We start from the raw sequence: 14,075 nt of genomic DNA, 5'->3' as shown, positions 1-14,075 counted from the left end.
ACACATGTTCCACTCACTGATTGCCAGTTTCATTACCAGTTCAGAGATCTTGCCTAACTGGTTGTAGCTATCATTTTCACTGCAGCATTTCCTTTGTTATGATAAGGCTGGAACAGAAAACTGAAGTGTCTCCTTGACAACGATGTATATTACATTTTCATCCAACTGCTTTAGCTTGCAGACACAAATATGTTAAAGTTTTTGCATCGGAAGATATCATTCCAAGGACGAAGAGAGCACAGACCTCATTTCATTTTTGAGAGAAAAGTGAGACATACTTTAAAAAAAAATAAAGAAATGTAAGTGGAGAGATTTGAGACGGTAGCATTTCAGCATGGCTCCGAGGCTGCTGCCGGGTGTTAAGTAGAGCGTTGACGCCGCCGTGGGTGAGAGGAGGCGACGGAGAAATTATATGTTTTGGAAAATGTGTCTCACTCTTTACTTTACAAAGAGGGCTGTTTCTTTCGTGTGTGTCACATATGCAACACAAACAGCGTCTGACGGAGCTTGGAAAGCGAGAACGGGACAATGCCAACAAGTCAGAGTGGGTCTGGCTCCTCCGCAAACAGGAACACACTGTAATAATGTTTATATTGTAAAAGTGTCTGTGTGCAGTCGGTGAAGCTTAGCCTTTTAAGAAAAAACAAAAAAAAAAAAACTAATTGGCTGTCCTTTTCATGATTTGGTAATGTTTTAAGTTCAGATGACGTGTGAATTTATTAGTGGTGCCTGTTGTGTTTTTTCTTAACATAAATACTAACCTATTTAAATGGCTGATTTGCATTTGAAGTCACTTACTGTTAAAGAGTACAGAAGATATTTAGCTGGATTTGAGTGCATAAGAGTCTTGTTTGTGTTTTCATTTTACATCAAATAACTAGAAGAATACAGACTGGCCAGAAGTATGCAAACAGTCGAGCATTACACCACTAATTAATCTTATCTGGGGGTCATTAACCTGCTGCTGTAACTTTATTTATCCGGCATTATTAGGAAGTTTTCCAGATGTTACAACCTGGCTGCAGGGATTTACTCCTGTACACAAGGGAACAGTAGTGTAGCCCAACTCTGGTACTGGGGGGTTAAAGCCTAGGCATCGGAGTTGCCATTCAGCTTCATCCAAAAGTGTTGGACAGGGATTGAGCCAGTGGAGTTCTTCAAACATCAACCCTAGCCCACCTCTCACCCTGTGACAGTCAGGATAGTCCCCTCCTCCATGCCCCGACCCTCCAGAGGACAAGCAGTCACAGGAAATGAACGACTGAATGAATGTTGAAACGAGAAACGCAGATAAGATTAAATTATTGGGGCAATAAATTAAATTTGACTTTGTAATTACACACAATTTGGGAAAGTGTAGAGGAATACAGAGCGTCCAGTGCACATCGATAGAAGAAATGGAACTGTAATAGATACTTTTTGAATAAATAGTTTGGATAGAAACCAGAAAACTCAATAAATAAATTGAATGAGTCTTTAGTTATAAATAGTACATGATGGTATTAAGATTGCTTATTTAATCTGATGTGATTCAGCGGGGGAAATAGCCACAGAATTAGTCGTATGTCGAAAGTGATGTCAAAGTGTATCGCACAGATTTACTTGTAGGACATAATTATGCTTCATTCTCATTTCCGTACAAAATAATGGAGTTAGCATGAATGCACGGATCCTAGTGCTCTTGGTACAACACACTTAACAGAGTCAATATGACACCAGCGTGTTTGTCAGGCTCTTATCTAACCTCTGTCACCAAAGGAAAGGACCTTTGTCACAAATTAGATCTGGATCAATGGAGAACTGACTTAAGGAGAAGGTTCCTCTGAGGACAGGAGAAACTTTTCTTGATCGTATTATATGTAAACAACATGTCTGTGACTGCACTGAGCTGTTTTTGGGGTCTTTTTTTGTTCAAAATCATCCGGGTAACACGGGCATGTATAGTATAGTAGCTGTTCATTCAATTATAGTACAACAATCCTCTGAGACACTTCGTCCTTTGTTTTACTTACAAGCAGCAGAAATATCTTGAGAAAATGATTTGTGGTCATAACAAAAAGGAAGTTACTGTGTGACATGTCAGTCTTTAAATGTGATAAGAAGGTGTTGTGCTTCTCCTGGTAGATCACATTATTTGGGTGTTTGACCTAACATCCTCAGGTTGCTTGGTTATCTGCCGGCCAAACATCTTTCTGACCTTGGATTTCTTTTTCCTTTCTTATCAGCTCTGCTGTAATCTATGTACATTCCCGTCGTGACATTTGGGGAGAAAAAAAAAAACAAACTCTTATATCATATAAGTGAGAAGTCCTGCCTAAATATTTTGGAGATAAACTCTGCCCAGAAGCTACAGCTGTTGCGAGTTATGAGAATCCCTCACCGGATTGGTTTTAAGTGGAAAAAAGAGAGGAGCATCTCAGGGTTTTTCCATTTCCGTGAGCTCCCTGTAATGTTCTCCTCTGGTGTTGACATGATCGCAGAGCCGAATGTCATGCTGGCTGGTGGCCCGTGTCACAAAGCAGAGGATTACGTTAACATGCAGCGCAGGTGGGAGTGGTTGCTTTGATTGAGTCTTCTGACAGGAGACGTGTGAGGTGAATTCAAGGAAGGGATCTGCTTGAAGCACACTCAAATGGAACAAAAAAAAAAAAAACTCTCCTGTACTTTTTATATTAAGACTGAAGCCCTACGGATAAAACGAAGCTCAGTAACCCTCTTGTCAATGTTTTCACAGGGCATTAAACCTGACAGTTTCTACAAAGTGAAAGTCCCAGAACTAAAGGAGATCATTGAGGGCTGCATACGTATGGACAAAGATGAAAGGTAAAACAGAAAGCACGCATTAGGATCAGCGTGCGTGGATCAAAAGTTGTAGCGTCTCCATATTAAAAGGATGACAAACGGGTTTGCTTTCTACAGGTACACCATTCAGGACCTCCTGGACCACCCCTTCTTCCAGGAGAACAATGGCGTGCACGTGGAGCTGGCGGAGGAGGACGACATGGTGAAGCCGGGCCTCAAGCTGTGGCTGCGCATGGACGACACCAAGAAGCTCCACGGGAAGTACAAGGACAACAACGCCATCGAGTTCCTCTTCGAGCTCTACAAGGACGTGCCCGAGGAGGTGGCTCAGGAGATGGTAGGCTGACGATCCCGTGAGGTCGACCTTCGCTGACCCAGTTTGTGGCGGCCATTAGTTTAGGAAACAGAGTAATTGATTCCAGATCAGAAGAGATACAGGCCGCCTCCGTGAAACCCCCACGTGTTATCTCCATCTCAAACTTGATTTACAATGATAGCTTTTTTAGGTTCTTCATGGGGGGAAGGTCACACTAATAGGAAGGCATAGCCTCCTAATATTTTTTTTTATCCCAGTTAAGCCTTAAAATCCTCCTCAATCTGGATGCTTTGAAAAAAGCAGTTTGATTAGAAGATAAAGTGCAATCTTCTTAATTCGAATTACTTTGGTGTGTTAGCAATTACAAATTTAAAAAAAAAAAACACAGCTTCAGCGCGTAATTCAGGATGCATCTCTATGTGGTAATTTAATATTCTGTTACAAGATTACCTAACGTCATATCATATTAGTGAATGAGCAAATGTCTATTTCCGTTGGCTACCTTTTGACCTCAGGCGGTGAAAGCAGCCGCGCTTAATGCCCCTCGGCTTCATTATGCTTCGTTTTACAGCCCGGTTATGGCAGCAGAAATGCAGACACTGAAATGCAGCCATAAAGGGTGCACCTTGCGTAGTGTGTCAAGGTCACGACTCAACATTTAATCATCGGCGGCGCGAAATGCGAGAGCGTGTCTCAGGAAGCAGCCCAGGTCACGTCTTTAATAATATAATGGTTACCAAACAGGCCCTTATGTCATCTCGAGCCCCCTCCGCAGAGGTCACTTTTAATGAAAACGCGAGCCACAATTCCTCGCTTGTTTACGTCTTTGCGGTGGTTTTCATCAAGAACAAATTTAGTATCAGCAGGGGACATCTAGTCCGGCTGATCTGCTGTAATCTGACTACGTGTTGAGAGGCTGTCCCACTCTGCTGGACCGGGTGTCAGAAGAGGACGTTCAAGACGTCAGAGTGACAGGCTGCAGTCCGTGTGTGTTCGTTTTTTTTTTTTTCAAAACAGATGTTAGGGCGTGATAAGTTCACAAAGTGCGACAGTCCTGCATGCGCCCTCCACACGTTGCATCAGCACAACATACTTTACACGCGTGCTTATGTTGTACCCTGACGCATCCCTGCGCGTTTGTTATGCAGGTCGTGCTCGGCTTCGTGTGCGAGGCGGACTTCAAGCTCGTGGCAAAGGCCATACGGGACAGGGTGACGGCCATCAAGCGGCAGCGGGAGAAGCTGAGGCGGCTTGCCGAGGAGCGGAAGAAGAAGCAGGTGCAGGAGGCCATAGACGAGGAACCGGAGCTGCAGCTGCCCTCGCCGAAGGTCGGTGACGTCGTTGCAGCAGAGTCCCCCACGCCGGCCCTGACGCCCCCCGCCCCCATCCTGTCCCCCGTCACCAGCTCTGTGGACTCCGGCGTCAGCTCCAGCTACCCCGCGGAGCCGGAGGAGCCCGAGGCGGACCAGCACTTCCACGTCCGCCACAACAGCTTGTCTTCGGCTAATTGTGAGCTCCCCTGATGTGGCACCCCCGTGCCATAAATAAGCATACTTTTGCAGCTCGCAATTCATCTTCTCGTACGTGCTCCTGCATGCCGAGGACACACGACATAGAGAATTCACCTGACAGCCGTTCTTCTCTCCAGAGTTTTGCACAGCCTTAAAAAAAAACCCAAAGCTTACATGATATGAAAACATATGATGATGAAGTTCTCAAAGTATCTCAGATTTGCACCTAATTGTGTTTAATTGCAGAGAGACACATTTAATGCAGTAAACTTGTGACCTCTCCCATCATCTTAAACTCGCAGATACATTATTTTCATTGCATCTTTTGTGCAAATGTACTGAACAGAAAGCTGTTCCGATCTGGAAGCACATGGGAGGGACACAGTGAAATGTGAAACTGTGGATAACTAAATTATTCAGTTCCTCTAACTCTTATGTCATGGTGTGCATGCATGCTGTGCTGTAGCTATTTAATATCTCTCAATTATTTTTGTTATTCTCAGTGTCTAAAACACTTTTTTTTTTGATTGTCAAACAGTGTGTTAAACATCACCATGAAACCCCTCTTGTTTTCGATGTGTGCAGTGCACCTCATTCAGATGTGTGCGTTCCATTGTGTGTGACTGCCTGCGTGCTGTGTGCATGTCAGGCCTCGGCTCGGTCACATGCTAACGGCTTATGTGCTTTGTTGAAACAGCTGACTGCGAGACGGACGGCTATCTGAGCTCCTCCGGGCTGCAGGATCCGCTGGAGGCCGGCAGCTTCAGCGCTCCCGTGACCCCTCCCACCACGCACACCGGCACCCCCGCCGTGAACGGTCACCCCGTCCCGGCCCTCCGCTTCCCTTCGGTGAGTGGCGCCGGTGAAGAGCATGTTATCGAAACAGGATGACTTTAAAGACTTTACAAGACCTCCCTTTTCAACGTAGTCAAGAAGGGTCAAATCAGGATCAAATGTGGGCTACAAGGTCCAACTGTTTTATTAGGTACCATGTGGAAAAAGCCTAATGTTGCCTAATGTGATAATGTTGACAAGTGCCTGAATCAGCACTTATGTTCTCATGCTCTAAATCAGGGGCGTCCAACGTTTTCAGGCCAATGACCCCCAACCTGATGGAGAGATTAAGTAGTGAGCTTAGTTATGTCGTCACTTCATAGGTTACAATCATTAAATTATGCTTCTGCTCAGACATAATTATGTATTTATCAATATTTTTTTTGAAGCGGACACATGTTTTGTTTTACAGTTACATGGCAACATGTGTGTTTTGGTCATAGTGTGGATATTTTCAGGAAGAATAACAATAGTCCACATGCTAATAATATGCCACAGCTAACAGAATTGCTAAAAGCTTGCTCCTAACTTTTGGCCATGAAGTTGAGTCGATATATATATGGATATATGGATATATATATATATATGGAAACACTTCACTCAAAAGCCTAAAACATTACCAGTGGTGGTGGGGCTGAAGGAAAACTTACCAAAGTCAACCACGAATGCATGTACGAAATGTCATGGTCCTGAGATACTTAAGCTTGAGCCGACCCATTAGCACGGCTAAAAATATGACCAGACGTGTCCGAACAATGAACGGATTGATAGTTAGATTAGACTATTATTTAAGCAATGGCAAATTGAAAGAAAACAAAGCGTTTGTGTTGAGATAATTAGTTTGAATCTAATTAAATACTAAGACTATCTTCTGCTGCTGAATCTTGAAATGAAAAAGTAATCAGTGAAAGCCTTCATGCATGTTTACGTTACCACATCCCTCTGTATATTTCTATTCACAGAGCATCGCCGTATCCAACAACACTGAACATGGCAACTCGGGCCCCCCAAGTGGCTTCAACTCCCCCGTGGACAGGTAAAAATCCTCAGCCTCCTTTCCTCTTTTTTTTTTTTAATTGCCATCCAGTGGAGCTCAATAGTCCCTTCCTTATTGAGGTTACAGACCTGGAGATCATAGTGAGATTTTGCAGGGAAGCCGTGCTCCTGTAACTCCTCCTCCTCCTCCTCCTCCCACACATCTGTGGGGCTGCGACAACAAGCTGGAGGCGATGGACAGGCTGTGTTTCAGGCTGTTTTTATTGAAGTGAGCCAGACTGGACCCTTGCAGCTGGGATGTTACAGGGTGGGGGTGGGGGTGGGGGGAATTACCAAGAATGATTTTGTCGCCAGGCACAAATTGAGATGTGATACAGCTGCTTGACTCGCTATTTAGATTAACCAGTTATCCCATAAACTCTTCTCACATCTTCTGATAAGAGATTTCAACTTTATTTTGTTGCCACGGCTGCCAGATTTCATCATCTGACTGTTTCTGTTGGAAATATAACACAGGAAGAAGAAGAATGTGTTTTTTTTTATTTTGATAGAGGAAGACGACCAGTGTGGACCCGTGTTTTCTATGCCGCCGTCCACATCAGCTTTTCAAACAGTTGTTTAAACAACTGGTCGTTGTTTCTGTCCCTCCCGGAAACTCGTCCCTACCCAACGGGAGGCGAACACGTGCAGGAAGCGTGGATTTATACCAACTGGAGAGAAACAAACAGATAGTTACTAGGCGCTAATATTTTCCTATTGAAAAGAATCGGTCAACACCGCTCCTCTCAGTCCACATTTTTTAGTCTCCTTTGGCAATTTTTCCGATTTTTAATGGAATACTAGCACCCATGTAAATGTGGCATTTGTTAAATTGCTTTAAAATCCACAAATTTGTGTACTAACTGAACTTTTTGTGCTTTAATACTGTATTCTGTACCAATCACGTAGTTGACGAATTTGCATGATATTTCTAAAAGTGTCTCAGACAAACAAGGCAACTGTAAATAAGAGCTAATTTGACAGTATCTGACTTGTCCATGGTGGACTCATTCAGATGTTAGGAGTGGTTGAGTATCTTGTTTCGCAACGGCTTAGCCACGCACTATTCAGGATCCAAAACATACTCCCAGTTGCTTAATTCCTCCTCTGAGAAAAGCCCTTGATTAATGATGAGCCGGACCGCGTGTCAGAAACCACAAAGAGAACAGTCGTTTGCAGTATCAACACAAATGTTCAGCCTTTTTTTTGGTCCAGTTTCCACGTACTCGGCATTTGAAGGTGAAAACAGGCGCTCGCTTTGAACCGGAGTTACCCGTGAGGTGGAGGTTTTTAAATAGAGAGGGGTGGACGCTGCCAACCAGTAGGCCCGTAAATGTTTGCAGCCTGTGCTTGGGGGAGGTGGACGGAGGGGAGCCGGTAACCACAGCGATCCAAAAAGGCCCAAGAGACGCAATTAGCTGAACCGAAGCTTTTTATAAAATTCACAGAATCCAGTTATCTGAAAACTGCACGATTGTGTAAATACATCAGATCACGTGGACGTGTTGCTTTCTCAGGACGGAGACCAGCCACTCAGGCCCGTTGTTAAACTGTGTAGTCATAATGTGACTGTTTACACCCACGAGACATGCCTTTGTAACCAATCACGACATTATTTGACACTTCCGAGTGCTGTTTATTATTATGGGTGACGCTAAGATAATCAGCCGCTCGGTTCTGTTCCGCAGACGTTGTAATTGCTTGATGCTCCAGCGGCTTTGTCGGGCTGTATTCTCTAACCGGGAGCACATGCGACGTATTTCTTTTCGCAGCTACGCGTCCGACGTCACTTCGGGCCTGAGCGACGGCTACGAGGGCCTGTCGGAGAAGAACGAGAAGACGGCCGCCAGGCGGACCGCCACCAAGCTGTTCAGGAGGAGAGCGCGCTCGAGGCTTCGCATCACAGGGGTACCACAAATCAAATATTTGGTTTAATTACGGCGCTCGTTTTTTTTTTTTTTTTTTTTTTTGCGCCACACGATAAACAAATAAATCAACCTGGATGGAATGATTAAATTAGCCGAGGCATTATTTTCTTTATGAGCGGTGAAGCCCCACCCTGATTGTGTTACGTTATCAGTGGCTATGCCGTCCTTCCCCCGGCTACCGCAGTACTACATTACTCTTCTGATCAGGACACTCTGTGGCCTTTTAATGAGTGTGTTTGCACTTGCGGCAGAGACAAACAGATCATGCATAACCACATGTGCACACAAAGAGGGCATGGTACAATACACATAAATACCCTGCATGTTACAGTGGACTCGTATAAATGTTCACAGGACTACATGTTTGCTTAGACACACACACACACACACAGTTCCTCTCGTGTTTAACCTGGTTTTAGAGGGCAAACAGGCAACTGTCGTTAACACCGGTCCTCTGTCTCTGCAGCTCTCTGATAAAGTTGACCGGGTGGTGGAGTGTCAGCTGCAAACGCACAACGACAAGATGGTGACCTTCAAGTTCGACCTGGATGGAGATAACCCCGAAGACATCGCTGCCGTCATGGTTAGTCACTGGCCAAGTGATGATTGACACACCTGTCAAGTATTTCTTTTGTTTTCCTTATTTTTTTTCTTGCGATATTTGACTATGGAACATATCTCCAAAGAACTAAATTTAAAGAGATCCTGTGCAACGTGGTTGACAGAGTAGCAGGGCAAAAAAAAAAAAACTTTTCTAAACTTTGACAGTATTAACCGCTAAAGAGTGTATTCAATAGACCAGAGTCACATGTTCTTTAATCTAAATTTAAACACGATGGAAGTCGTCTCTTGATCTCTAAATACACTGATGCGTGGGCTGTTACTTAAGTGGATAAAAGGAATTAAATGGGTTAACAATGAGAGAAAAAAACTAATAATCCCCGGGGAATGAATCTCTTAGAAGCTTCTATGATGTGTGCAGGAATAAACAAATGAATTCACTGTCAGCTGATAAGGGTGGCAGATTCCTCTATCTCAGCTGAACGTACACATGATTCATCGTGCCCCAGTTAACAGGCTTCTGTTTGTCGGCCTTAACTTCCGACTGATATTATATCAAAACTCGCAGCGAAGTGACGCAGGTGAGCAGCTCCATCCCTGGCGTTGTTGTCCGTCGACTTTTATTTGCTCGGCGGACGCGTGAGGTGGGGGGGACTTTTTGTTCACCGGGACTCTAAAACACAGTGGGCTTTTGTTTGCTGCGTCTTGGCTCCGCGGGGGCGCCTGGCATCATAACAGAGCTGCGGTTCTCAGTACAGGACTTTAAATGAGCAGAATTATGCCACGCTGTCAGGAAACGAAACGCCACGCCTCGGCCCGCAACTCGCAGCGAAAACTGCGTCAATATGCAAAACCTCCTCAGAAATAACAGCTGTGCTGTGGCTTTTACGCGGAGTTTGTTTTCCCTAAGAATAAGCACTTGCTGAAAAAACAACAAGTTAGTGTGGAAATGTTTGGAAGCACTTCTTCTTCTACTCCTCCATTAATTTACTGCACTTACGTACAGGTTAGAGCTAAAGTTAAAGCTTTTATACTTCTAATATACAGTGTATTTATAGATTTGAAATGAGTCTTTTTCTGCAAAACACATTTTGATTCGTCGTTGTATATTGTGTTGCATCCAGGTGCACAATGAGTTCATCCTGCCGTCCGAGAAGGAGGGCTTCATCCACCGCATGGGCGACATCATCAAACGGGCCGAGGCTCTGATGGCCAAAGAGCAGCCGGTCCACCGTCTCGCCCAGCCGGCGTTCCACGGCGGGGTCAACTCGCTGTCGTCCTCACAGGTGAGCGGCGGGGGGCACCTGCGCCTCCCCAGGAAGCGCCACGGCCCGGCATCGTTAGATGAGCACAAAGGAAGTGACTGAGCGTGGGTTTTACTGTGCTGTCTGATCGTCATAAATTACATCAGCTGCGGCGTTCCTAGCCGTGCTTACCTAAGGCAGACCCATAAATCTGGCGTAAATGGAAAGCGGCGGCGCATTGCTTCCGACTCTGCAGCGGAGTGCCTTCCTCGCTGTCCACTCTCTCCCTGGAGAAAAGCCCTTAAAAGATAGAAGGTTAAGTGTTCTTACAGCCACCTGAGGCAAAGCCTTCGCTTAGAACATAATGTTACTAAAAGCACCGATGTCATAACACCCATAAAAGTCCAGCGTCTCTTTTTTCTTCTCGAGTGTATTTGTTCCCACAACCACAAAAACCACAAATTCCTTCCAGTGCGTATGGCATAATGAACTTTCCAGCACATCTGCCCACAGCGAACGGGCAAAATAATTTATGCTTGGATGTATTAAAGCCTTTATGAATTGAGGTTCTGTGAAACTGTAAAATGAGCGTCCAGGAAAAGAAATTAAAGAAAGCGCAGTTGTTAGGAGCAGTGCCATCCTGTATTAGATATGACCTAATACAGAAGTCTTCAGGCTGAGGACCTCCAAACTGAGGGTGAGACCAAGCACTAAGACTTAGACTGCCGACTATATGTGTTCTATATTAAGCTCGGCCTAGTGCTATTTTTAAACATACATTATTATTATCATTTTGCATTCAATACTAAGCTATTCAAATTATTCAAATAACACACAGGTTCAAATAATCATTGTTGCATTTGCAACGGTAGGGTGGCTAACGCAAACATTAACATATTGACAGATAAGGAAAATAATTGACAGGCTCAAGTTCTAACTTTAAACATAGCTAAATGTAGCAGGGACATGTACTCCCACTCTAGTGAGATGTCTGACCCTGATGACAAGCACACAGTTCATCTAACCTTGATGAGTGGATGTTGACGGGAGCTAGCTGTGCTGTTAGCGTCTCTTCTGCTAAGCTATGTCTGGGATTTCGCCTGGGGAATGATTATGCTCTCGGCCAATTGCGGGGAAGCCAACAGAGTCAGCGTGTAATATTCAGCCTCGTGATTGGCTCAGCAGCGATGGGGGCGGGGCCTCCTGCGTACAGGAGGCTCAGATTGACAGGTCTCGGCTGTGTGTGTGTGCTGTTGAGGCAGCTCCTGTATCCGTGAATGAGAGAAGTGCTGATTGAAAGACAACCTCGATTTATCCCTTTACTAAAATATGTTGGATTCGTGTTCATGTGTATTTAAATAAATTCAACTTTGTGGGGGGAAGACAAATAATGTCTAATCAACCAAAAATTTTGTGACCCCCCTGGGGTCTGTGGGCCCCCTGTTGAAGACCAGTGACCTAATGCATAATCAGATATTGTTTGTCCATTTAAGGAAGAGAAGTGCATGTCCTGCCAGGATATGTTCCACATTGTAGAACACAACGAACAAAATCTTCTTGTGCCCTCTAGTAAAATTCACTGGATATCCATAAAAGAAACACAAAAGAATAATGTGTGGTTTTTTAGCAGCACAAGAGAATTACAGGAACATTGAAGCATTTGGTGCCAACTATCTACCTTCATCTGCCACCATGTTTTTCGACTCTTTGGCTGCGTAATTACCGTGTAGCACATTGGACAAATGTGTTCTGGCCTCTCCCCAACATGTGATTATTGTAAGGACCACCTCTCCAAAGAACCATTATGGCTCCGCTCCGCTCCTCAGAGCTGCCCAGCCAAAGAAACAGGCCAAGTTAACTCAGGAAGAAACTGACAAGCCCAGAGACTCATCTATCTACACCTCTGTTCTGGCTGTTTAAATTCTGAGGTAGGGTTAGGGCTATTCTGAGGGACTATTTATAACTTCTATAAATGGAGCTTAAGTCCCTGGAAAGCCATACTTGTCAGCTGCTCTTAGTTACCGACCACTGGAAGAAGAAGGGTTTGCAGCCATGTTGCCATAATGTTGGTGTAAAGCTGGTATGCAGCGTAACATGATTACAGTTTAGCATCGTAGCATGTGCCAGTTAACACAGAAAGCAAAGTACAGATGACACTTAAAAGACAAGCTAATGGGGATATTATGTCCATACTACTAATTCCAAAGCCATACAAGAGTTGTTGATGCATTTCATTTCAAACGTCAACCCGCAGATGTTGAGATATTTCGCAGAAGAAGTGAATATTGAGGAAACGCCAGTGGGTCTGCACGGTTATTAGCATTCCTCCTCTGGGAATCATGTATTTATGTGTCAAGTTTTAAGGCAATCCATCTCAAACTGACAGAGCGTCACTGGCATCCCGAGAGACGGAGAAAAATTAGCTTCTGTTTGAGCAGATGGAGCTGGATTAGAGCTGTTATTATTTCGGAAGTTGAAAGACGTCACGTAAACTTAATTTGTTTAAGTCCACCAAAATTCCTCAAAGTCGTCTTGGTACTAACAGAGTCGAGAAAAATTGTTTCCATTACATCAGCTGCAGTTCACTGGCAAGTAATATATACAGCATTAGGTCAGGTCTCCGAGCCACTGTGTCAGCGCCTTTCTTAAACGGTCATTATGTAGATTTCAGATGTCAGGGTCGGCTCTGGAGGAGTTATTACACGGCCTCCAGAACATCTGTATAACGTTGGCCAGTTTTGTGAGAAGCTTTTTCACGCAAGAGGTGACCTAAAATACATCACCTTTGAGTTTTGAGACAGCTGATTGCATTAACGGAGACTTAACAAGTGTCTAATTAAAGAAGCAAATAAGCTGCACACTAGGAAATTGCATTATGGGAAATGTCAGATCAAGTGAGGTCTCATCATGGCTCATAGTGGAACAAAATCTGTGATATTACGTAGTATGACATTAGCAGGAAGTCGAGCTAGCTTCTAGTGCCAATGATTATGCATCTAAACTAAATTCGAACCGCAGCTCAATCATACCATGATTAGAGACTCCTCCACGTCAAATATATGACGTCAGCGCGTAATGGAACATATTTGTTAGAAATTAAAAAAAAAAAAAAAAAAAAGTTGGAGCCTGAGTCTCAAATGTGTTGCTTTTTTTTGTTTTTTGTTTTTTTCGCAGCCCAATCTGCACAGTCACACGATGCCTCGAACACACTCGTCTTCGTCTCTGCCCGGTAAGTCTCATGTGATCTGATTAACTTAATACAGAATTAACATAGATCTGAAATGAATTGACCACTTACAACTAAAAAAAAAAAAAGAAAATGTATGAACTGCATAGAGACTTTCTCTTAGCGAACAGATTAACTTGCATTTGTTTGTTGCATCTGTTTGACCGAGCATGATTACTTTTGCACTCACATCCGCATGAGCGTCCTCTTATGCATGTTTGTGTGTGTGTGTGTGTGTGTCCTGTCCTAGAATACAGTGTGGCTAACCCGAGCGTAGGTGTACGTGGCTCCCCTCCATGCCCCAATGGAGAAGTCTTCGGTGCAGACATTACTTCACCTGGGCGACCTCTAATACGCTCACAGTCTTTCCACAACGCCCCAGGTAAATAGCCCTCTACCCCTCCCTGTGGTCCCTACGTGAAGAAGCCCGGCATTGTTTACTGTTTCAGCACACTGAAAAATGGTTACAGTCCTTTGGCAAAGAATAAGTCAAACCAAAGCTCAGCTACCCCATAAACCCCCCCCTCCCCTCCTCGTTGCCTTTTCTTGGTATTGTTCAGACGTTCGCATGGCGCCATCCGCCATCCCCACACCTCAAAGCCTCCGTCTGTGTCTGCC

General features: G+C 44.3%; 1 protein-coding gene across 3 annotated transcripts in view; it reads left to right on the top strand.

Moving 5' to 3' along the window:
- The window catches only part of wnk4a (WNK lysine deficient protein kinase 4a), a 39,765-nt gene that overhangs the window by 18,998 nt on the left and 6,692 nt on the right, over positions 1–14,075 (top strand). For 2 of the 3 annotated variants that reach the window (XM_047608120.1, XM_047608119.1), the window contains exons 6-15: positions 2,735–2,823; positions 2,920–3,139; positions 4,267–4,627; positions 5,327–5,478; positions 6,426–6,499; positions 8,271–8,406; positions 8,893–9,009; positions 10,112–10,273; positions 13,406–13,460; positions 13,708–13,839. In XM_047608120.1, coding sequence (XP_047464076.1) covers positions 2,735–2,823; positions 2,920–3,139; positions 4,267–4,627; positions 5,327–5,478; positions 6,426–6,499; positions 8,271–8,406; positions 8,893–9,009; positions 10,112–10,273; positions 13,406–13,460; positions 13,708–13,839 — 1,498 coding nt within the window. The remainder of the gene's footprint in view (positions 1–2,734; positions 2,824–2,919; positions 3,140–4,266; positions 4,628–5,326; positions 5,479–6,425; positions 6,500–8,270; positions 8,407–8,892; positions 9,010–10,111; positions 10,274–13,405; positions 13,461–13,707; positions 13,840–14,075) is intronic. The other variant, XM_047608121.1, reaches the window with a different exon arrangement.

Source organism: Mugil cephalus, chromosome 16 (genome assembly GCF_022458985.1).
Source record: "Mugil cephalus isolate CIBA_MC_2020 chromosome 16, CIBA_Mcephalus_1.1, whole genome shotgun sequence".
Lineage (NCBI taxonomy): Eukaryota > Metazoa > Chordata > Actinopteri > Mugiliformes > Mugilidae > Mugil > Mugil cephalus.
The sequence above is the reverse complement of the archived record's forward strand: the minus strand, read 5'-3'. Positions and strand labels throughout refer to the sequence as shown.